This window comes from Urocampus carinirostris, chromosome 13 (genome assembly GCF_059441175.1).
Source record: "Urocampus carinirostris isolate Australia breed hairy pipefish chromosome 13, RoL_Ucar_1.0, whole genome shotgun sequence".
NCBI lineage: Eukaryota > Metazoa > Chordata > Actinopteri > Syngnathiformes > Syngnathidae > Urocampus > Urocampus carinirostris.
Genome location: NC_142361.1, coordinates 2,885,197 through 2,910,916, shown reverse-complemented (window position 1 = coordinate 2,910,916; position 25,720 = coordinate 2,885,197). Strand labels below are relative to the sequence as shown.

The window sequence follows — 25,720 nt, the reverse complement described above, 5'->3', positions numbered from 1 at the left end:
TTTTTTTACAATGTGTCCCTGAGATAAAATAAGTTTGACACACCTGATCTAAATCATTGACAGAATAATATCGATTTTATCGAGTGAATGATGTATTTTTTCTCAATGCTCTTTAAGAAAAAGACCAAAGGACTCAGAATTGAAAAATAAAAGGGACATCTTGTATTTGGTGAATGGCGCTCATACATACAGTACATACATACATCATAGTACATGTTTGTCGTCATCGCCACTTAGTATGCTCTACAAGTGCTTCACAAGTCGAGTACGGTGGTAGAAAGTGATTAAATGTTGGTATATAGTTTCCATTGGGGAAAAAAATACACGTTGTTTCTCCTACTCATGCGTCAGTCGTTCAGCGTTTATGATGTGAACAAAATAATTGAGCAACATGTTCTGACAAATAATTACTTCTTGGGTTAGGGCAGTGGTTCTCAAATAGTGGGGTGGGCTACCTTTTGTGGGTGCGGGCGTGTTTGACTTAAAAACTTTCCCAGAAGAAAGCACATTGCACCTCCACTACACTAGGGGGCAGTGGCGTTCTTAGCGACAGAGTTTTTTTTTACATTAAGCCTCCAAATGGCATATAGCATGAAGGGGGACTTGACAGAAAATGATTGCGAAAAGCTGGGTTCGGGTTTGTTCACTGGTAAATGTGATCCTCTCTCACCCGTGAAGTTGGGGGTTTGATCCTGGGCTGACACTCTTGACTGTGTCAAAGTTTAGTTGTGCAAGGTAGTAAACTCCTAATTGCTCCTGATGCTAAGAGGGGGCGTATCAAACCAAATAGCGATACAAATGAAATTGAGTACTTTGATCAGGTCGATACGATTGTTTCAAGATTGACAGTGTATTCCTATTTTAACTTTTACTATAATAATGTTGTGAATCTGTCGTAAGATCATGCATACATTATAACATTCTATTTCGATCAAATTGTGGTTACACTTTTTTTGCACTACTGATTTTATTGTCGGGAGTGTCTGGCTTGCAAGTCAGGTATGGCTTTTTTCATGAGTACATCTTGTTTAGAGATAAAATATGGACATATTAATCCTCACTGTATTGGAAACTATGAAAACTTATATATGGAAGCTCATTAAACAATCTATGTTCGCTGTTGAGATACCTTATGATAAAAACCCACAGAACAAGTTGTAAACAGCCCGAAACGGGTGGGAATCTTAGCTTGACAATAAGTGAGACAATAGCCTGAACCCTTAACTGGTACTTTGTCGAATTGGATCACAATCTGAAAAACTGAGCATTGTATTTTACACATTTTTCTAATAGTAAGTCTAGTCATTTCCATAAGTGGCCATTTTGAGACGACAAGTTAACAGCATTAAAAGTTTTGCAACTGTGTATTTTACTTTGGCCAATTTTTTTAATTTTTTGGAAGAGCTGTAAATGTTTGACTTCCCTTTTCAGAAGTCAATCAATGATTGTGCACACTTGCGCTTAACAATGGTGTCTAAATATTAATCATGACTTTGATTTTGGGGTCTAATTTGAACACACAGTAAATATCTGCAAAGTTTTCTGTTCAGAATTTCATTAGCTAACAAATGTGCTGATTATCAATTTAATCGTTTACTACTGTCTGAAGATATTGGGAGCTAAAGGGGGCGATCTCTGTTTTATCAAACAAGCCCTTATTGGCTAATGCAAGTTGTAGACTGCAAAAAAAGCCTGCAATTGGCCAAGATTGGTGTCAATCAAAAGGTCAGAGGCTAACAGCAGTACTGAAAAAAAAATGTACGAGTCTGTTTATTTATAAACGGAAATTTGTGGCAAAACAAATGGATTATAAAAAGGAACATCCAATGATGCAGAAAGCTTTTAGGAGGATTTTTTAAATTTGCCTGCAGTACCTTGTGTTTTGGAGTGAATATTTTACATAATTTGTATCACTGGACATTCTTGAAAGTAACAACTCCATGTTCTCAGAATATACAATCATCAACTGACTTCCCAGAGGTCTTTTTTGCTGAGCTATAGCTTTCAGGTATTTTGTTTCAGAGTGATCGTGATGTTTCTCTGATGAGTATATTTTGAAATGGTCATTATATCTTGACCCCTAAAAGTTTAAGCTTTCAAAAGATTTGTGGCATGAAGTATGGCTTTTAATTCTGGGTGGTATAACTCGTAAATTAAAGTAAATTACAACCAAACTGGATTTGTGACAGACTTGCTGGGATCTTTGGATGAATGCTGCTGTATCTCTGCTTTCGTTGTTGCCGGAAAGGATGATTTCACCACAGTGACCCCGGATATCTGGCCTCTCCTCAAAGTGGCTGGATTAGCAATGATGGGCAGTAATGTTATTAGACCTGAATCCTCAAAAATCAGTGTTTTTTTTTAATTGTGGCGCACCAACTGGAAGTTGTTTAGCAGGTGGTCAATGTCGTCGTAGCTGTCCTGGAAGGCGTCGGGATCATCCCAGGAATCTTCTTGGCTTTTGCTGGCCTTTTCTAGACTTTATGAGTGTAGGAAACACAAATACATACACCTTCAATAACTATTGTCTTAATTTGGATTTTAACCTTTTATTGACAAAGTGTACCAAGGGTTTTGTTTTTTTTTGGGCCATGAAAGAGTCAGAAATCATGTTATAGGTGATTAATGTTTTTCAGAACAACCCAAACTTTCAATATCTAACAATATCTACCATAACTAAGTAAAGACAATGTAATAAAGGTTTGAATTGAAAAATATAACAAAGAACAGATTAGGAATTTTGAGGATTAGAATGGAGTTGAGACTGGACCTGAACATAAACACATTGTAGGACAACATCAAACTGTTAAAAGTATATACAAAAAGGTTTTTGAGTTTATCTCTCTCATTTGTCCATGTATTGTCAACTATTTTTAACAATGACCAGGTGTTTTATGGGCCTGTGTGGTAGATGGTGTAGCAATTCATGGAGACAGAGACCTACAATCCGAAAACATACATTACCCATCAGTACCCCAATTTATTGCCCCTTTGACAATCAAAACTATCACAGAAGTGTTCAAAGCATCAAATGTTTTTTTTGATTGGTTACAGTTATGCTTTAAAAAATACATTATTTAAAATGCTCCGTCTGAGTTATTTCTTGACCGTGCCTATGCAATACCATTGCTCAAAGTTGCTGCCACTTTTGGGGTATTTTGGAGAACTACTTTGATTGAATTAGATATTTTTTTGAAAATAAGAGTTGCAGAGTTACTGTAATTTACAGTATGTAGCGCTTGTCAAACGGGGGCTCCCCATGATAATAAGAGGGTTAAGGCCGGATGAATGGTTTGCATAACGACTTTTGGCTCTAATCTGGATTGCCTCGGTCACCGATAACAGACGATGTCACCATAGATTGTTAATATTGTGGAAGTATTCTACATCGTCTGTTTTACTGTGAGTAAATAAATGCCGCGTAATGAGAGGAATTTTTGGGTCTTTTAATAGGGGAGCAATTGACGATTACTGTTTATAGGCCAGGCATGACAAACACCTGCCATACAATTCTGAGTATTTCAAAAGTATTTTATAAAGGAAGGTCATTTCTGTCAAAGGTTATGATTTTTAAAATAAATGACAACCAAATGTTTTTTCCGGCCGCTAGAGGGCAGTAAATGTGTAATAAAGCCATCCATCATAGATTTAGTAATAGGAAATAGACGTTGGTTAAGTTATGTGTCCATCATGAAGTGTGCCGCTGACTTGAAAGAAAGACGGGCGGGATGCAGAGAATAAACTCTTAACTTTCATAGCCCAAGCCGAGTAGTCCGATCTGATGTAGTCTAATCTTTTTGTCAATGCACTATTAAGCTCTGTATCAATCTCCCAGAAAGAGTCAAAAATGTGAATGTAAATCCAGCTCCAGACTTCCTGTGCGGAGTAAGTATTTTCTCCCCGTGCTTGCGTGGGTTTCCTCCGGGCACTCCGGTTTCCTCCCACATTCCAAAAACATGCCTTTCAGGTGAATTGGCCAGTCCAAATTGTCCCTAAGTGCGAATGAGCGAGTGAGTTGTCTGTCAGGGTGTCCCCTGCCCACTGCCCGATGATTGCTAGGATGGGCTCCAGCACCCCCGCGACCTGACTGAGGATAAGCGGTGCAGTTAATGAGAATGATATATATATATATATATATATATATATATATATATATATATATATATATATATATATATATATATATATATATATATATATATGTATATATATTTATATATATTTATATATATATATATATATATATATATATATATATATATATATATATATATATATATATATATATATATATATATATATATATATATATTTAGATATATATTTAGATATATATTTAGATATTTAACATTTACTTCAAACCAGTATGACAATTAAGGCAAAAATTATATTTTTTCGCAACTCCCACTTGAGTTTGTATAGCATGGTAGGTTGGTTCTCACCATTCGCTCAACTGTTAAAATAAACCAGTTTACACATTCAATACCAAACATGAACATATTTTTTCCCATTCTTTGTGACTAAATACATTATGCTCAGAAAAGATGCCTTGTTTAACACAATTATAATAATACTCAAAAATTATAGCAGGCTAGAAAGTTTGAATTGACATAGAGGGTGGGTGGTTAGCGCGCAGCGGCGCTGTGCTGGGGTCCAGGGTTCATTTCCTGCTACCCCGTGCAGAATTTGCATGTTCCCCTTTTGCCCCACCCAATCTTCCCAAAACATGCATGTCAAATTAATTGGCTGGTTCAAATTGTCCCTAGGTGTGAGTGGCGAGTGAGTTGTATGTCTGCGTGTGCCCTGCGACTGGCTGGCAACCAGTCCAGGGTTTCCACCGCCCAGTGGTGGGGAGTCACAAATTCCACTTACTTTAGTAAGACTTTGGACAATTTGTACTTCTGGGAGTATTTTTCAATCACTATACATTTTACTTTTACTTGAGTAGAATTGTAAAGAAAGAAACGGTATTATTCTACATTTAAGCCGTTTCTAAGTAACTTAAATCCCCTCCACGTGAATATATGCGCATTTTTCTTCGCTTGCTTCTCTATGGTGAGCCACTGTGCGGTCCAAGCCCCGCCCCTTTAAAGCGGCAGCGTCCCATAGGTGGCTGTTTTGAACCATACCGGCGGTTGTGTGATTGGCCTTGGAGTCTAAAGGTAATAAGAGGAAAATAACTCGACATAAATCAAACCTAAACTGTATTAATGTTATTTTATTTACTCTACATATTTGATTTTTATGAATGCATGCTGCGTTTTATTGTACTGTTTTTGTTGCCCAGATTTGGGGCACATAATGTTGTTTTTGCCAGTCCTCAAAATGAAAATGGAATCAAAAATGTGATTTTTTGATTTGTATTTCTTTAATTTAAGCAAAACAATCAAACATTTTGTAATTCATTAATAAACTTTAGGCGGTATCATACAACAGAGTAGTCACGTCATTCTCCACAGGATGTGCTGCATCCAACTTAGTAATTTTGACAGTAGGCTAACATAGATGTTGCTTTCGTTATAAGGCTTACAAAAGGCTGTTATTTTAGTGGCTCCTGACAAATTTGTTTTTTGGTCCAGTGTGGCTCTTTCAACATTTTTTCTTGCTGACCCCTGGGATAGCTTCTTGTTCTGCCTGCAGAGCCGGTTTAAAAAAGTTCTGGGGCTTTAAATTTGATACTTGCGCTTAATGTATATCTTTTATTTATACTAATATACTTGAATTCTTTATCAAAGTACTTGAATTGACCTTGTCTTTTTTAATCTATAATCAAATGAAATGTAATTTATTGATGATTTTGATAGTTTAATGATTTGATAGAATGGTTGTTTAAAAAAATCAATAAATAAGACGTTGCTACAGTTATTCGGTACTTGAGTAGTTTTTTTCACCAAGTACTTTTTTTTACTTATACTCAAGTCATTATTTGGATGACTTCTTGAGTCACCACTACCATCAAGTGTACTACAGTTAGGCTTTCTTACCTCCTCTTCCCTGTTAAGACCGAGTTGAGGTACTTCTTGACGGCCATTTGTTTACGGAAGCGACTGTAGTTGTCAGTGAAGATGGCATCCGAGTGGCGTTTGACCGGCTCCTCCATCAACTCGTCACTTTAAAAACGTCATATTGCAGAGATGGAAATACATAAAGAGAAATCAAGAGAACGGACAGAAAGAATAAAAATTAGTCCTCCCCACTAAATAGTGGTGCTTGAATCATTCTGGCTGCGCCACAACCTACGAGCAAGGTTCCATGTTGTGGAATGTTGTAGTGGAGCATGATGGGAATGAGTTAAGACAACACAACGTTGTACAACGATTGAGCAACCACATTCGCCCAAGAGATAAAATAGGTGATACAACGTGGTACCGCGAGTAAAAATAGAGTGATGACGAGATAACCTTGAATGCAAGGGTGCCAAACATGTGGCTTGCAGGCTGGATCAGGCCCACAAAGTGGTGGAATCGAGACAACACTGAGGGAATTGCAAGTTTGAACTATATCCACTTGATGTTGCCAAGCCAGGCACTACTCACAAAGATGCTGTAGTTGTATTTTTCTTCTCTATCTCTTTCCCTCTTGCACTCTCTTTTTCTCTCTTTCTCTCTGGTTCCCCTTTCTCTCTGTCTCTCCCTCTGCCTCTTTTTTCTTTTTATCTCTTTTAGTTTTCATCCTCTCTCTTTGTTTCTCTCTCTTTTCTCTCTCTTTCCTCTCTTTTTGTCTTAGTTTGCCACTTTATCTCTGTCTATTTTTCTCTCTTTACTTCCTTGTCTTTTTCTTCTCTATTTTTTTTAAATAAAGTTTTAGTTTGTAAAATCAACCATTCCTATAAGACAGGGGGGAGCCATCTTTCAATGCCTTTTTTGAGGGAGAGCTTCTCCTAGTCGGGCCAGAGTATACATGGATTGTCTACGCCAACTGCCCACATAATTATGAAAAAAATAGAACCCAAAAAATGTAACATTTTTGAATAAATGTTGGTAACTGATCATCATGTACTGCTAAATTCCAGATTCATATTAGTGAATTACCCCAATGTATCCCGCAAACCCATGGCAGGCACGGACCTTTTGGGCACAGATACTCTAAGAAAAAAAGGGGTGTTTTTGTGCATATTTGCATCTCCAAGTCAAGTTACATTTATTTGCACAGCCCTTAATCAAAGAGAGTCTCAGAGGCCTGCAAAACTGAAAAAAAACCTAGCATGAAGAACATTGAGAAAGGGCACACATGAGATAATCTCCGTTCTTGGATGAGCCAGCTACAGTGGATGTTACAATTTACATTTAATGCATGAACAAATTAAGATGTGTAAGTTAAATGCGGTTTGACTGTTGTTTAAAACACTGGTTCTCAAGTAGTTTGATTTCAGGACCCGCCATTTTCCCCTAATGACAAGCTGCGACCCAAATCAATAATATCAATCAATTTACACTTATCCAATCCATCCAATAAAATGATTGTGCAGTTTAAAGCAGATATAGTAGAATGTATCTACCTTTTTTTCAGAAAACAAAATGACCTACAAAATCAAAACGACTTAAAGTACCCTAGATACTGGCATATAAGCCAAAAGCTTATTCTTCAGCGTATTTTATTTCACTGTGTGACAATTGATGTATTGATAAAATGTATAAAATAAGAATAATGCCAGAGCCTGTGTCCTAAATATCAACAAATATACCACTTTGAACTTTCTCTGTCCCGCAATTACTTAAGATAGTTGAGGCTCATTTTGACCTTCATTTATTTCACAAATAATGGGTTTAAAACAAGATGCAAGCAGTCATCTTGTAAAAATGTTACAACATTCTGCAAACGAGGATCCCGACGTATTTAGCTTTAGCGCAGACGGCGCAGGGCAAGAGACAGGAGGGAGTGCTTGCGCTCTTTGGATGGTTCCACCCATCCCTATTGCTCACCCAATAAAATTGCTCTGGGTGCTCTTCTGGCGTTTTGGCGTATTTACAGTTTCTTATGTGGATTTTGATTATGCGGTGTCTCAACAGGGAACACAGATTATTTAATGAGCTTCCACATAAATGTTTCCTTATCGATGTATAGTCTAAACGAGTTTTTTTGCCGCGACGCCTTGACTGTAAACTATAGTTAAAAATGTGCGATATATATACTGGACAGTACTGCCAGGGATTTCAGAACTTATGTACTCATCAAAAGAGCGATAAATGGCTCGTGTGCCATAGGTTCCTGACTCCTGCTACATTGCATACAAGCAACCCCTTTAAATTGCCTTATAAGAGCCACACTTATATAAATTCAAAATATTAACAAGGATGTACTTGAGCTTCGATAATTTTCTTAATTATGTAGTTGATATAGATTAATATACTGATAAAAGATGGGCTCCAGCACCCCGCGACCCTACTGAGGATAAGCTGTGCAGATAATGGATGGATGGATGGATGGATACTGATAAAAGCTAAAAATATACATTTTTAAAATTATTTACTCAACGTTTCAACAGCACTTCAAAGGCAGACACTCGTACACTATTTTCATATATTGCAATGGTATCCTTCTTGGACATGATCATTGTTGCCACTGTTTTCCACTTTTCAATCTCCTTATCACTAATTTTCTTGGGACCCATTATTATGTACACAAGGAAATAAAACCGACAAAATCACAATAAAATGTGATGTGTTGTCTCTCAAACGCGAAGATTGTTTGAACAGGTAGAAAAGATCGAGCAGGGCATTACCGCCATCTACTTTTAAGGAGCGTCATTTTCCGTTGATTTTTTTCTTTTTTTTTTAATTATTTTGCCAAGGAAAAGGCTGGTCAGTGACCCAATTTTGGGTCCTAGAGCCCATCCCAGCCATCTCCGGGCAGTGGGCAGGGGACACCCTAACTGGTTGCCAGCCAATCGCAGGGCACAAAGGGACAGACAACTCATTCACTTATTCACAGTTAGGGACAATTTGGAGCGGGCAATTCACCTGAAATGCATGTTTTTGGAACGTGGGAGGAAACCGGAGTGCCCAGAGGAAACCCACGCAAGCACGGGGAGAACATACAAACTCTGCACAGGAAGTCTGGAGCTGGATTTGAACCCACGCAGGAGGTTCCCATGACATGAACTGTGCCGCACAAGCGCTAACCACTGCACCGCCGTGCTCCCCCTTTGAGAAACATCTGTTTATTAATTTTGCCAAACACATTTTTCAATATTTTACACATAAGATTTATAACAAAAACATCTGATTACAAATTACAATGAGAATCAATGCAACACATTCTGTCTAAACAAACCCCCATTTGCAATACAGTAGTTGAGTAATGGTAATCGGATGCCATTTTTAACATCATTTCTTGATACACAATGCAAAATGAATACCCCCAAAATGTTGATATTCTGCATTTGAGTTAACGTGCTATTTATCTAAAATATACATACAGTCACCTATTCATTTTTTTTCCCCCACCATCTCATCCAAACTCAGCCAATTGCTCACCGCATTAATAATTGCTAATCCTCCTTATTAAGCGATAATAACCTCAACCTGGCACCTATTTACTCACACCAAGACAGGCTAAGTCAGGGGCCTCTAACCTTATTCAACAGTCAAGCTACTTTGTATCAGACATGGGACCAAGTCACACATGTGCAAGTCTCAAGTAAGTCTCAAGTCTTCACCTTCAAGTCCCAAGTAAGTCCCAAGTATTTTTTTCTTGGGCAAGTCATGTCACAAGTCAAGTCCCGAGTCTTAGATTGCCAAGTCCAAGTCAAGTCACAAGTCATAAAAACAGCGACTCGAGTCGACTCGAGTCCAAGTCACTAAGTCTCAAGTCCCCATGTCTGCTTTGTATCACTCATTAGCGCAAAGGGGCACCCAGTCTGATAGAAATAATAACTTGGGGCGGCAATAGCTGAGGAGGTAAAGCGCTCATCTTGGGATCAAAAGGTCACAGGTTCGAAGTGTCCTTTGGCATGACACTGAATCCCTAATGCCCCCGTTGTCTTGGACACTGCTATCGGTTAATTAGTGTGTGTAAAAGGAAGAGATTAAAGTGGTTAGGGAGCTCTTCATTGACTTGAAAAGCGCTATAAAAATGCAAAACATTTACATGTATTTACTTAGCTAGATGGCTTGCTAAATAGATAAAAAAGTCGTTTGTGAGTTAGTTACAAAAGTAGACAGTTAGAAAAAACTAAATGGGAGCAATAGCATGCAATTGTTTTAGATTGCTAAGTAGCTAAATTGTAGGAAAATAGCTACCAACAAAGCTATAAAGGTAGCCAGATAGCTAGCTAAGAAAACGGTATATTTTTTCTTATTTCCTTTATATGATCTATACATTTGGGGTGGCAGTAGCTCAGGAGGTAGAGCGCTCGTCTTGGGATCAAGGGATCCCAGTTCGAATCCCGGCTTGTCCGTGTTACATGTCGAAGTGTCCTTGGGTAAGACACTGAACCCCTAATACCCCCAATAAGCAGGTTAGTGTCTTACATGGCTGCAATACAAGGCTGCTATTGGGAAATGTGAAGCACACTGTAAAGCGCTTTGGGAAGTCATTGACTTGAAAAGGGCTATATAAATGCAGATCATTTCATTTCATTTCACATTGGAATTTAGTTGGATATATTTCCTGTAAAATAAATCAATAAAAATATGAATAAATACAATATAATTTGTGTAATACATAATTAGATTTTCATTTTATTCTCTCATCAAATTGCTTGAAAATAATTAATAATAGCCGGCAGCACGGCGGCGCAGTGGTTAGCGCATGTGCAGCACAGTTCTAAGGTCTTGGGAACCTCCTGTGTGGGTTCAAATCCAGCTACGGGACTTCCTGTGCGGAGTTTGTATGTTCTCTCGTGCTTGCGTGGGTTTCCCCCGGGCACTCCAGTTTCCTCCCACATTCCAAAGACATGCATTTGAGGTGGATTGGCCGGTCCAAATTGTCCCTAGGTGTGAATGAGCGAGCGAGTTGTCTGTCCCTGTGTGCCCTGCGATTGGCTGGCAACCAGTTCCGGGTGTCCCCTGCCCTCTGCCTGATGATTCCTGGGATGGGCTCCAGCACCCCAGCAACCCTACTGAGGATAAGCGGTGCAGCTAATGAGATAATGAGATTTTTTGTCCTTGAAGCCTATGAAATGGAATATGTTCATTTGAATTTCTAAAATAAGAATTTATTATGTTATGGCCAGGTTAATTGTTAAAAATAGGGTTAAATAAGAAAACCAATAAGGAATCCTTTTACGAGAAAATCCCAATAACCCAGCACTTAGAACTATTTTCAGAACATGTCTGTGGGCACCTCTCCTGTCCTTAGTTGGTTTGAATGCTTTTGAATATTTCCATTTGATTAAAAGTATTTTATGTATTTTTTTAGTTTTTGCTAAAATTAGAGCCAAATTGTTGAGTGTTATAAAGTTTATAAGACCCTACCAGTGATGTTTTGAGAAGGCTGTTCTCCCGAGCAAAGCCACTCCTTAGTTGTTCTTAGTTGGTTTGAATGCTTTTGACTATTTGATTAACAGTCTTTTATCTATTCATTTATTTGTGCTGAATTGTTGAGTCATAGTTTATAGCTGTGGTCTTCAACTGCCAGTACCCGGTCGCACAGAAAGAAAAACGGTTGCTCATGCTCATTTTTCAGAATTTGCTGGGGTTCTACGGCAGGGGGCTTTGGGGTGCTGGGAACCCAGATCAGGGGTGGGCAAACTACAGCTCGCGAGCCACATGCGACTCGTCAGGCTATCTCATCCGGCCCGCCAAACAAAAATGGGCAATATAAAATGACAATAAATATAAAAGCAAACATAGTACTACTGATAAATTTGTTTTATGTACCAACTTTGTCCCTAATATCCCCTTGTGTGTTTACAACAAAAATACTACTACAGGAATAAAACAAAAATACTGTTCTACAAAATACTACAACATTTAACATCAAATTTAGTGCTTAAGAACAGGAACCTAAAATATTATTTTGTCTTCATTCTGATGAAAAAAAAATACTATAGAAATACTTCGAAATACAACTACAGTAGGGCAGCAAGGCGGCGCAGTGGTTAGCACGTGTGCGGCACAGTTCTAAGGTCTTGGGAACCTCCTGTGTGAGTTCAAATCCAGCTACCGGACTTCCTGTGCGGAGTTTGTATGTTCTCCCCGTGCTTGCGTGGGTTTCCTCCGGGCACTCCGGTTTAGTCCCACATTCCAAATACATGCATTTGAGGTGGATTGGCCGGTCCAAATAGTCCCCAGGTGTGAATGAGCGAGCGAGTTGTCTGTCCCTGTGTGCCCTGTGATTGGCTGGCAACCAGTTCAGGGTGTCCCCTGCCCACTGCCCGATGATTGCTGGGATGGGCTCCAGCACCCCCGCGACCCTACTGAGGATAAGCGGTGCAGCTAATGAGATGAGATGAGACCATTACAGTAATACTATGATACGAAAATACTATTACAGAAATATTACAATGGAAATACTACAAGAATACAACTATGGTAATATTAAAAGATAGTAAAGAAATAAAACAAAGATACTACTTGTAGTATGGAAATACTTTAAAATACTTCTGTATATGTACTACAAAAATACCACTACAGTAACACTACTGTACAAAGATTATATATGTATATATATATATATATATATATATATATATATCTATATATCTCTACATATATATATATCTATATATATATATATATATATATATATATATATATATATATATATATATATATATATATATATATATATATATATATATATATATATATATATATATATATATATACTATATATACTACCTTACTATACTAATAATAGTATTTTTGTATAGTAGTATATATATATATAATAATAATATTATTATTATTATTATTATTATTATTATATATATATATATATATATATATATATACTACTATACAAAAATACTGCTACATAAATATCTACCGTGTGGCCGCTGAGCTAAAGTTAGTTTGTCACCCCTTTCTTTGTCTTTTATTACACTCTTTCTCCCTTTATCTCTTTCTTTCTCCCTCTCTCTCATTCTCTCTTTCTTTTTTTCTTTCTTTCTTTCTTTCTTTCTTTCTTTCTAATCTACTATTCCGGCCCCCGACAGAATGATTTTTCTACTGTGTGGCCCCCGGGCTAAAATTAGTTTGTCAACCTTGAACTAATTCCTTTGCCTAAGTGTTCAATAGTGCTCTTATTACCGCAATACGGGCTTGATTACCGTTGCATGCACAGCCATAGAAGTTGCTGCCAGACACTCACGAAAAATACGCTACAAGCAAGAAGCAAGGGCAACTTTTTTTCTTTCTGTGTAGCCCGAAACCGGTCTGCGGCTTGGTGGTTGCCGACCATTACTTTATAGGACCCATTGGGACAATCCAAAAAATCTTTGTAAAAAGGCAAGACAAATTAAAACATATTTGGTAACCAAGGCCAATTGTAAAATCAACTTCATTCCAGTGGTGTCACCAGACATCAGTCACAGGGAAGCATACCAAATGCATGGGGGGGACTATTATGACCCATCCCAAATTTTCCACAGCACTAATGCATGTTAAACATAAACAACAGCACATTTACCTTTCACCACCTCCCTTCAAGACGTTTTTTCCCCCTTGCGATTGGTTAATATGAAGTTTTTCCATGGATTCTATGTTGTTGACTTTAAATTGTTTAAGTATATCCATCCATCCATTATCTGCACTTATCTTCTGTAGGGTCGCGGGGGTGCTGGAGCCCATCCCAGCTATCTTCGGGCAGTGGGCAAGGGACACCCTGAACTGGTTGCCAGCCAGTCGCAGGGCACAGCAAAACAGATAATTTGCTCGCTCATTCACACCTAGGGACAATTTTGGACCGGCCATATAACCTGACATCAGGGGTCAGCAATAAATGATTGGTGAAAAATTAATGCCATTAATTGCGAAAAATTAATGGAATGGTTGCTTAAACTCATAAATCCATTTATTGCAAAATTTAAATAATTAGCAATTATTGCGACCCATTAATTGCGAAAATATTCGGGCTCATATTACCTATGAAAACCGTAGATATCAACGTTATTTAACAACGGCAATGCTTTTCTAAGAAATTTTTAGCGAAAATGTATTACTTTTGCACATATTTTTATTTCAAAACATCAATTTTTGACGATGATTTTGAAGTAAGGCCGGCCTTATATTCGGGGAAATACGGTAGCTGTACGTACGTAGTGTGGTTGCAAAGCAGCTTTTTATTGGTCGGGACAAAATCGGGCTTGTTGATTGGCTCACGTTTTGCCTCAAGCACGTACGTCGTGGATGCACATACGCACACGTTGTACACCACTACTACTACGCTGTATTGATTGTAATCTTCGCACGGTTATGGGACCGAAGGAAAAAATGGTTAGAGAGTACTTCATGCAGATTGATGTCGTCAACGGCAAATGGCGCTGCTCATGTGGCGCTGAGCGCATCCAACGGCGCAACACCGGTTGGAGCAATTTGGAAAGCCACATTAAAAGTCAGCACTTGAAGAAAGAAAGTGATGCAAAGAAGCAGGAGTCATCCAATCCTGGATCGATAGAAAATTTCCTGTCGTCACCGGCTAGTATACCATTAAATTACCAATTAATGGCTAGAAATCCAATAAATACCCATTAATTGGCCTTGCCGCGAAAAAATTAACATTAATTTTTTCGCACTTAAATATTTATTTTTTTTCCAAAAATCAATTACTGATGACCCCTGCCTGACATGCGTGTTTTTGGAATGTGGGAGGAAACAGGAGTGCCCGGAGGAAACCCACGCAAGCAGGAGGAGAACATGCAAACTCGTTTTGATTTCATGACCCCAGAACTGTGCCGCGCACGCTCTAACCACTGCGCCGACGTGCTGCTCTTGTTTAAGTACATAAAATGTTAAAATTATTTTGTATTTTATATTTCTTTTTTAGATTTGTAAATATTTCTTATGTTTCCAGTGTTTTCCAGGGATGTGTTTTACAATTTTTTTTAAATATGTTTAATTTATTCTTGTATTTTGTTGTTGATTTGCACTGAAAAGTCAATACATATTTTAAATTGACATTTGTTGTGAAACACGGGGAGTACAGTTTCTTGACTTTAAAGTTGCATGGGATAAAATGGTTTAAAGTTTAAATGAGTTAAACGTTCACTGGCTAGTGAAAAAAAATGCTATTATAATTAAGTAGAATAATCGATTTTTTCTTCAATAAAAATAATCATAAATTCCTTTTGTGCATCATATTACATTATTATTGGTGATATACTCAACAAGGGACCCCAAAATCTGCATTTCTTTTTCTTCCTTTTTCCTGCTTTTTCATTCCTTTTACCTTTTTTCTTCTGTTTTGTTTCTTTTTTGGCTATCTTTTTACTTGTGCTTTTTTCTTCGTTTTTCCTTTTTTTGTTCTTTTGTTTAATTTTTCCTACATCCAATTTTCTTTGTGTGGGCAGAGTTTATCAGCCTCCCTCTAGTAACTCCCCTGCTTCATTCACATCTTTATTGAAGCCTCATCTTTAAAATCTGAATCCAGAGAGGATCGCCTACCTGACTCGCTTCCCAATCAAAGACTCCAAATATCTCCTGGCTGAGAGCTGGCCCAGAAGTTTGCTGTAGCCGCTGGTGAAAAGTCCATCCGCATGTCGGGTGGGTCTGCATGGTACAATTGGCAATGTATTACCCATCAAATGATTCAAATAATCAAATCAACAAATGCCAAACATCATAAGGAATCCACTGCATACAATCCACTTCTTTTTTAACCTTCATCATGAATTGAAAATAGAAACCATAATGGAATTGGAGTTCTAACCTAATGGACGTATAGGGCAGACTGAGGGTCTTGGAATAGAGCACACTAAGGAGGGCGAAGAGGAGAAGAAGCTGGGGACCACTCCGTTGAGACATCGTTTTGCACCTGAGAATAAAGGAAACAGAATTTCCCCATCAGATAGTTAAATGGTCCTGGTAGCCTCCTCTTTTTGAATCATGTGCAACTGTAATCTCTAAACCGTGAAAACTTAAGTAAAAAAGAAACAAAACAATTACTAAATCAAGAGAAACCATACTCTTTTCAAGTAAAATTTCCAACTATTCTATAAATAATAAATATATATATGTATATATATATATATATATATATATATATATATATATATATATATATATATATATATATATATATATATATATATATATACATACATATATATTCATACATATATACATACCTTTTTCCCTCACTTAAAAAAGCTAATGCTCAATTTGATAACACTTGACCAATTAATTTGCTACGTGCTTTGTTTAATTATTTTGGTACGTGCTTTTTTTTAAATTTAACTACATCTCTTTAACCATAAATTACCCAAGTACGCTTAAGACAATGTAAAATACAAACAGAGCGATTTTTGATACATATCCAATAACTCTTGAATTGTCATTTTAGGTCTATTTTTTGCACCTTTTAATACAGCTTCCATTGTACTGTGAATAAAAACAAAAACAAACTTCATTTTCCTCTCTGGTTGGACCACTCTAGGAAAAGTCTAATATTTAGAACTAATATATAATATATATATATATATATATATATATATATATATATATATATATATATATATATATATATATATATATATATATGTATATATTATATATATATATGAAGTGAGTACAGGAAGACTGTTAAATCCTTTACGCTGTAACTTTTTAACCAAATAACGCCAATATTATAGCTAAGCACGTTTTAGACAGAGACAAATATAAACATATATTGTAATTTTTGGCATCCAAAATTATGTGCAATACTCTATAAAATAAAAAAGGAGAAAACATTGCAAACCAGTTGCGTAATTAAATAAAATAACCAGTGCTCGGAATAACAAAACCTGAGCAAATCATTTTGCTACCCGGCACGTTTAATTTGACTGGGTTACCTCTCTTAAACCAAATAATGACAATAGTATACCTAAGTGCGTTTTAGAGTAAAATAATAACATGCAGTGCGATTTTTGACACCTCAAACATTTGCAATACACTATAAAATAAAAAAGGAGAAAACATTGCAAGACCGATGCGTAATAACGCACGCTGTTCACCTCCCGTTCAAATTTGGAGAACCCTTTTGCGCGACCATAAATCACTAGAATATTTTAAGGTTAATTGAAACATTTCTACGAAAAGCAGTCAAATACTTACAACTTTGGAGTGAACAAAACACAAACCACTCTTAAATTATAAGTAAAAGTGCAAATGGTCTTACGTTCTGAAGAAAGAAGGTAATTGTTGTGAGCAAGAATCCTGTTTTAATGTTGCCTCCTCTCTTGTTATTTTGCTGTGATCTCTAATGCGTTGGTTTGTCCCTTTTATACACTTGCATGCACGATGTGGACCCCCAAGAGGACCAAATGAGACTGGACGGGGAGGGGTATTTGAGGGGGCTGAGGAGTAGTAGGTCACTACTAACGTCACTGCTAGACCAATGGTCAAATTAATACTTTCTCTTTCTTTCTTAAATTAATCATCAGGCACACAAATAATTAAGATTTAGCTGAGTTCAGCGAGCATTTTGGATACGTCTTTAGAAATGTGGTTTGTCACTTGAAAACCTACAAGATAATGTAATTTTTACTTAAAAGTAATTAAAGGGACAGTGTGTGTTATTTGACCACTACATGTGGCTGCAAAACAAAAACGAATGCTGAAAAGCACAAGCTAAATACAAACTACCGAGATTCAAAGTGAGCAAATAACGTACAATTTGTCAAGATCAGGCAGGCCACTTGGTTGTGACCCTTTGTAACATGGGTCAGAAACCTATGGCTAGCGAGCCATAAATGGCTCTTTTCATGCGTACATATGGATAAGATATATATATTTTTAAAGTGTGCATTTATTTAAAATACTGTATTGTCTTATGTTGACCAGGAGAGGGATGGGCACCACCAGGCATACCAGAGGAAATGGTGCCCCTACGACCTTAGTGGTTAAGGGATCTAACTAACCGACAAACCATTGTCTTATACTGGGCTAGGAAGCTGAGACAACCCTGACCACTCATAGGGTTTAATCCAGTAGATATAGGACACAGTCTTGAATACAGTTTACATTTAAAGTGTCAGACCAACAGACCCCGTTTTGGCTGCAAATCGCTAAATAATCCTCTCTATGGAAGCTCATTAAACAATCTATGTTCATTAGAGACATACTTTATGATGAAAAGCCACATTACAAACTTTAAATACCGAGCACCTCCAGCAGTTTGATTAGGTGAGTGGTAGGAATATGCTGAGATTTTATCAAATCATCAAGCATTGCACAGTGAAATAAAACATGTTGAAGATGTCTCTAAAGCCTTTGAAGATGATGGCGGCGCGCACGGACGCAGCGCCTCACAGCTCTTCAGCTAATTTTCTTTTTATCACCATTCTCTTGTCTTTTTTGCTTTCTTTTCTGGACACATGCGTGGCCAATAATACATATAGTCGGGAGGAACTTATAGGGCAGTGTTCATTTTACCTCTGAAAAGTGATGTTCAAAAATCTATGGGTCCCAACATATATCTATGGGTCACCAAAATTTAGTGTTATTTTGAAATTGTAAATCGGTGACAAATATATAATATAAATCTATATATTCATTCCGTTTTAGTCATCACCGTTTATTGATAATACAAATCAGTTATCACTTCAAGAGTTTTCAGTTCACAAAAATATTGGACATTATACAAAATAATATTGCTGAAATATTAGTCTATATATTCATGCAATTTTAATCATCACAGTTAATTGGCAATACAAGGCAGTTATCACTTCAGGTTTTCAGTTCATATATTCTTTGTGGTTTGCTGTCCCGCCACAGTTGTAATGCCTTCTCAACGTCCAATTGCAGCAACGGAATTTCCATAGCTAATTTGTGGTTTTCATTGTCGGGGTGCCGATCGAATGTGCTCTTCTGAAAGTTCGTATTGCGAAATGATTTATGCAATCCAGTTTTTTTGTCACGCTGGGTGCACGCATCACAGAACATGTAGCCTCCATTATCATCCTCCTCATAGCCTAACCAGGAATATAATTGAGTCCATTTTGGCAGAAAAGTCCTTTTCTTGCTAGGAGTATTCTTTTGTTTATTTTCTTTCGTCGAATCGTTCGCTTCAACACACGTGCTTTCCTTGCCGGAATTATTGCCGTTGTTATCACTCTCTGCATTATGTTTCAACTTATTACTGACACTGATAAATGACCAATTTTGTGGTGATTTTTACCTAATACTGTTTTTTCGGAGGCATATTTAACCTTCACTCGACGACAAGCACCACAACAATGACGTAATCTCAAAGCAACGAGATCTCGTTTGCAGAGATCGGCGTGCAAACGAAATTTTGAACCGCGAGACCAAAGCAACAATGGCAGATCTGCCTGACGAAAAGTTTGGAGTACGATAAATCTTTGTTTAAAAAAAAAGTAATCGGGTAATAATGTCAATTTTGTGTCAAAAGAGTTGCGTCCCGGAGACGCACGTTGATTCGACACTATGCCTCCCCAGCAAAAATGATGCATCTAGGACGCGGGGACGCGGGCAAACGAGAACACTGCTAATTGGCGAAATGGCAGAGAAGGACAAAAAGATTATGTAATTGTGCCTAATTCCACCAATATTTCTTCATCGATCTCTCCTGTCAATCGACGCCTGAGACTCAACACGCCCAAACGGTGACATCTTGTGACGATTTCTACAAAGACTAGCTAAGTTCAAAGATTCAGCAAAGCTAAAATTTGGTCTTTTAAATATTAGATCGCTTGCTCCTAAAGCTCTACTTGTTGATAATATTATTCGTGATTACAAACTTAACTTGACTGGTCTCTGTGAAACTTGGTTGAGACCGGATGAGTTTTTATCGTTAAATGAGGCTTCTCCTCAAGACTATGTGAGCTGTCATGTAGCACGCTCTTTGAAGAAGGGTGGCGGTGTTGCGCTAATTTCTGAAAAAATACTCAAACTTACTCCCCGTACCTCTAATAATTATAAGGCGTTCGAGGCTCTTGTTATGCGGTCCTCTTTAATGTCAATTTATGTAGCAACTATTTATCGCGCACCAGGACCATACTCAGTTTTCTTAGATGAATTCTCTGAACTGTTGTCTGACCTAGTAACCTATGCAGACAAAATGATAATTATGGGGGACTTTAAAATTCATATGAACTCCCCATTCAGTTGACTTACTGTTGCGTTTCGGTCTCTAATTGATACATTTGGTTTTCATCAACAGATTGATTTGCCGACTCATAAAGATGGAAACACGCAAGACTCGGTTCTGACTCGAGGAGTGTCAACCTCAGACGTGACGGTGTTATCGTGTACTACTGTTATTTCTCATCATTATTTAGTTACATTTGAGGTGCTGGCTAAATGTTGTATAAAAAAACTGAAGGATTTCTGAGCTCTCTGACCTTCTTTCAGGAGTAGTTGCGTCGTTTCCTTTATATAAAGGCTCTATTGACTCACTCATGAATGAGTTTAACGCTGCCCTGGCTAGTGTCCTGGATTCAGTAGCGCCCATATGGCTTAAATCACGAACTAAAAGACGCACGTTTTGGTTTGCTGATTAAACTAGATCGCTTAAACAAGAATGCAGGAAATCTGAAAGAAAATGGCGCGCTACCAAGCTTGAGGTTTTCCGTCAAACCTGGTGTGACAACTTGTTAAACTATAAAGCAGCCCTCACCTCTGCAAAATCAGCCTATTTTTCGAAGGTGATTGGAGCACAAAAGAATAACCCCAAAATCTTTTTCGACACCGTATCATCGCTAAAGAGGCAACACATTATCCCAGATAGTTCAACCCATTCAGCCCATGACTTTATGGTCTTCTTTAATAAGAAGATTCAACGCATACGGGAAGAAATTTCTCAAGACAGTGTTAATACATCACACAAATCCCCAAACACCGGTCGGAAAATACGCTGAAATCTATAGATGCGTGACATGGTGGCTGTCCAGGGAATTTTTCCCAATTTAGAAGATAAGATAAGATAATTTACTTTCATTGTCATTCTTTGTAACAATGCACACAGAACGAAATGTCGATACACCTGACCCGTACAGTTAAACTGTAGCGAGCCGATGCAGCCGCAGCCAAACAGGGCGCAGCCATTTTAGTCATTAGGTGACCAAATCCCCCAATTCCAACCCTTAATGCCGAGCGCCAAGCAGGGAGGCAATGAGTACCAATGTATGACTCGGCCGAGGCTTGAACCAGCGACCTCCCAGTCTCGGAGCGGGCGCCCTACCATCTAGGCTACCGACCTGGTGATCTGTCAATCGATAATCTTAAATAGGTGGTGAATACGGCCAAACCGACTACTTGCCTGGTTGACCCGCTTCAGGGTTCGCTGATTCAAGGTCTTTTGGGGGTCCTTGGACCTTCAATTCTAAACATTATAAACATATCACTCTCCTCAGGTGTAGTTCCAGCGGCTTTTAAGTCCGTTGTTATTAAGCCTACACTGAAACGACCCAACCTTGATCGAGAAAGCTTATGTAATTATATACCTGTGTCAAACCTACCGTTTCTTTCTAAAGTACTTGAAAAAGTTATGGCACAGCAGCTGAATTATTTTATATCCGAGAACAATCTTTTTGAATCAATGCAATCAGGATTCAGGGCTAACCACTCTACTGAGACAGCCCTGTAGCCCAGTAGACTTGAAAATCAGAAGGCATTTTTAAGGGGAGAAAAGGAATACAGTAGTGTGATGCATAGAGCAGTCGTGTCAGTGAGTAAGAGATCGCGGACTATCAAGTCAGCTCCCTTTAAATGACGCCTATGTAATAAATAAAATAAACGCAAAATTCTTGACCTAAGAGTGTTTGTAAAAACGTGAAAGTTCATGTATTTTTCCTTTTTATTGAAATAGATATTGTTTTTATTTTATTTTTTTATTAATTAGGTGTTTTTACCACCAAGAAGCACTTAATAATACACACCAGGGGCCGTTTTGGGTTCAGAGCTTTGAGGATGCTGAGCAACCAGAGCAGGGGTGGGCAAACTACAGCCCGCAGGCCACATGCAGGTTTTTTTTTAATCCGGCCCGCCAAACAACAATGGTCAAAATGTGATAGATAGATAGATAGATAGATAGATAGATAGATACACGGGAGCTGCTGGAGTGGCTGCCATTCGTGACGGCGCCGGAAGAAAAGATTCAATTTGAATCATGTACAAACAAACAAACAAAATAGTAGATATCTGCGTATTCATTCAGTTTTGATCATCGAATTATTAATTTATTTTCTGCATTTGTTGATGGTAATTGCGAATAACAGGCTTGTCTTTTTCCATTTTTCTACTTTCTGTACTTCTTTCTTTAACATCTTAGTACAACATAATTCGTGATATCAATCATCAAAGCAAATGAGCCGTTTGAAAGCAAGCTCTCTTTGATGAATTGAACAAGGAAAAAAGCCGTTTGTCTAATAAAAAGACTGACCTTCGCTCGACAAGAATTACCAACGACAATATTTGTAATAGTAAATATAGTACTACTAATAAAACATTGTTTTTTTTGGTTCCAACTTTGTCCCCATTGTCCCTTTGTGAGTCTGCAACAAATAAACTACTACAGAAATACTACAAAACCACTACAGAATTACCGTAAAACTAAATATCAAATTTAATGCTTAAAAATGGGGACCTAATAAATTAATTTGTCTTCATTCTGATAAGAAAAAAAATAGAGAAATACTACAGTAAACTGTACTGTGATACAAAATACTATTATAAAAGTATTACAACAGAAATACTAAAAAATACAACTACAGTAATATTTAAAAATACAAAAAAATACTGCAAAGATACTAGTATGGAAATACCTGGAAAATACTTCGACAGAAATACTACAAAAACACTAAACTACAATAATAAAAAAACTGCCACGTAAATATTACTACAGAAATACTACAAACATACTCCTGCAAAAGTAATACTACAAAAATACTACAGACACCAACCAAAAATTCTAACATTGAAATTGTAATCAAATACTATTGCAGAATACTGCAATAATACTAAAATAATATACCTATATATATATATATATATATATATATATATATATATATATATATATATATATATATATATATATATATATATATATATATATATATATATATATATATATATATATAATACAAAAAAACTAAATGTCAAAAACTGTGGTCGGAATCAAATGGACTGAACCAATTCAAGGTAGTGGAGGATTTCCTACACGGCGTTGTTCATATTTTTGTTCTGTTTAACTTTTAAAAATATATATTATTAAAAAATCTCACTGCAGAAATATTACAAAAACACCCACAAAGTACAACTAAAGTATGGCTACAAAAATATGACAGATATACTACATAGATTATGCTATGGAAATACCACAAAAATACAACTGTACAAAACACACAAAAAAACTACTATGAAAATAAAACTACAGTTATGTGGCGGTGAGAAGAAAGGGCGCCACCAGAATGAACTTGCCCAAGACACACCACAGCCAATGGTACCCCTACAACACATGGGGTTAACCAACTAACCAACCAAACAACCAACCAACCAACCAACAAACCAACCAACCAACAGCCAATCAACCAACCAATCAACCAATATTTATTACAGCAACACTATACAAATATATGAGTACAAAAATATCACAATATGACAAACATTCTTCTATGAAAAAAATACTGCAGAAATACTGTAGAAATACTGCAGAAATGAAATAGACTCAACCATTTCAAAGCAAGAGCATTTATGACACTCCGTTGTTCATATTTTTGTTTTGTTTCACTTAAAAAAAAAATCATGATATTTAAGCCTATTCTGTCCTTTGTTTTAGAAATTGATTAATTTCTGGGGGTGCTTGGGTTGAAATAGGGGGTGCTCTAGCACCCTCCAAAACGCGCTGGTAATGCCCATGATACACACTGTCTCTTTAATTAATTTTTATATGTGAATTTAAAAGGTTGTTATGAAAAAATCCCACACTAGCAATCCACCGATGCCTAGATTGGTATAAATAGCCTTTACTATTTCACTTACCTCACTTTTGGTGCAGAGTTTCAGTTCAAACGCTCCACATTTTTTGAGGGTTGTAGGAGTGGTGCCATGCATTAGCTTGTCACAGAGACTGCAGTTATGCTTCTGGACTTAGGTGGCAGTCATGAGGAAAAAAGAAAAACCTTTAAAGCTGCATTAATGTTACCACAAGGTTTTGTTTTGCAACACAGTTTTGAAACGTTAGCTTTCGGATTCAAGCAAGTCAGAGCTCGCCTGTGGCAATACGCTTCTGTTATTAAGAGTGTCCTTTATGTTCTATGTTGTGTAATGAAAACACATACACTCCCGCATCCACACATTGGATATTTTCAGTATGGTGGATGCTGCAGATTACGGCTGGAAGTACGCACAATACTCCCTCTTTTTCTATTTCAGGGTGCACAGAACAAAAAGATTGTAAAATCTGCCACCCACATTCGTATGAATGACGTATGCCTGGTGTTGCTTTTCTCTATCTTTCCATCCGTCCGTCTGTCTGCCCATTTTCCTTTAGTAAGAAGAGAGAAGTAAATGGAAGGAGACCGAGAGGAAGGGCGTGATTGATGTGGATAGATGGTTTATGAGGGCACTGCAGGAAAGAGGTCTAAATATATTGGAAGCAAGAGCTCCTGTTGGTGATAGGAATGAGTGGAGAGGTGTTGTGAAAGGATAGTGGGATGTTTAGGTGTGTTCTAAGGGATGGGCAGGGCACCTGTATGATGCGGCAGGGATAAACCAGTCAAGGCTGACGGGCCCTGCTGTTGAACATAAGAGTGTGTCATCCTGACCCGAGTGAAATGGCCGCTTTCTTGTGTCCCGTTTCATCTGAAGGGATGAGAGTATGACCAACTTGGGTGCTGAAGTGCTTAACTTGTTTGGGTGTCTGGTCATTTGGGTTGGCCATGGTCACATTTTTTTGGTGTGTGTCTGTTTTTTTTTGTTACCTCTTTTATTTTATTTTTTTATTGTTATTGTTGTTATTTTTTTTCTTTGTTTTTTGTGTGTTTGTCTTACTGTCGGTCACCGCTCTGGAGGGAAATGACCAGGGTAGATAGATAGATAGATAGATAGATAGATAGATAGATAGATAGATAGATAGATAGATAGATAGATAGATAGATAGATAGATAGATAGATAGATAGATAGATAGATAGATAGATAGATAGATAGATAGATAGATAGATAGATAGATAGATAGATAGATAGATAGATAGATAGATAGATAGATAGATAGATAGATAGATAGATAGATAGATAGATAGATAGATAGATAGATAGAAGAGAGAACTAAATACAAGTTATTGCATGGTCTATAACAGCCAACATATGGATCATTTAATACGGCCTGCCATAGATTTCTGATTATTGTCTGTCAAAAAAGTAGCGAGTCTGGGTCATTTCTATCAAAACTTTTCCAAACCAAATGCTATCTCCGGCCAATAATGCAGCAATAAATGTTTACAAGAGCTGACGTCCAGCATGCAGACTGAACAAGTTAGTACCAAGAAATTGACATTCGCATTTCACAACGTAAAGTGTCCCTTTAGAAATATGATGCGGACTATAAACCATGGTGTAGTTTACCCATCGACTGAGTTTAGGTTCTGAGAATGGCTTGATTGCGGGTAATATA

The 25,720-nt window shown here is 37.3% G+C and overlaps 1 protein-coding gene across 3 annotated transcripts; it reads right to left on the bottom strand.

Moving 5' to 3' along the window:
• Positions 1 to 218: 218 nt before the first annotated feature.
• Positions 219 to 24,167, bottom strand: vip (vasoactive intestinal peptide). Of its 3 annotated transcripts, XM_088351018.1 has the most exons (6): positions 17,263 to 17,378; positions 15,814 to 15,918; positions 15,549 to 15,653; positions 5,985 to 6,110; positions 2,377 to 2,479; positions 219 to 2,297 (listed from the first exon to the last, which is right to left on the bottom strand). In XM_088351018.1, the coding sequence occupies exons 2-6, from the start codon at positions 15,906 to 15,908 to the stop codon at positions 2,289 to 2,291; spliced, it is 438 nt and encodes a 145-aa protein (XP_088207144.1). In that variant the 5' UTR covers positions 15,909 to 15,918; positions 17,263 to 17,378; the 3' UTR covers positions 219 to 2,288. The 3 variants fall into 3 exon arrangements, with proteins under 3 accessions (XP_088207144.1, XP_088207143.1, XP_088207142.1); XM_088351017.1 differs by lacking the exon at positions 17,263 to 17,378 and adding an exon at positions 24,090 to 24,167 and having other exon boundaries at positions 219 to 2,479; XM_088351016.1 differs by having other exon boundaries at positions 219 to 2,479.
• Between the last annotated feature and the right edge of the window lie 1,553 nt (positions 24,168 to 25,720).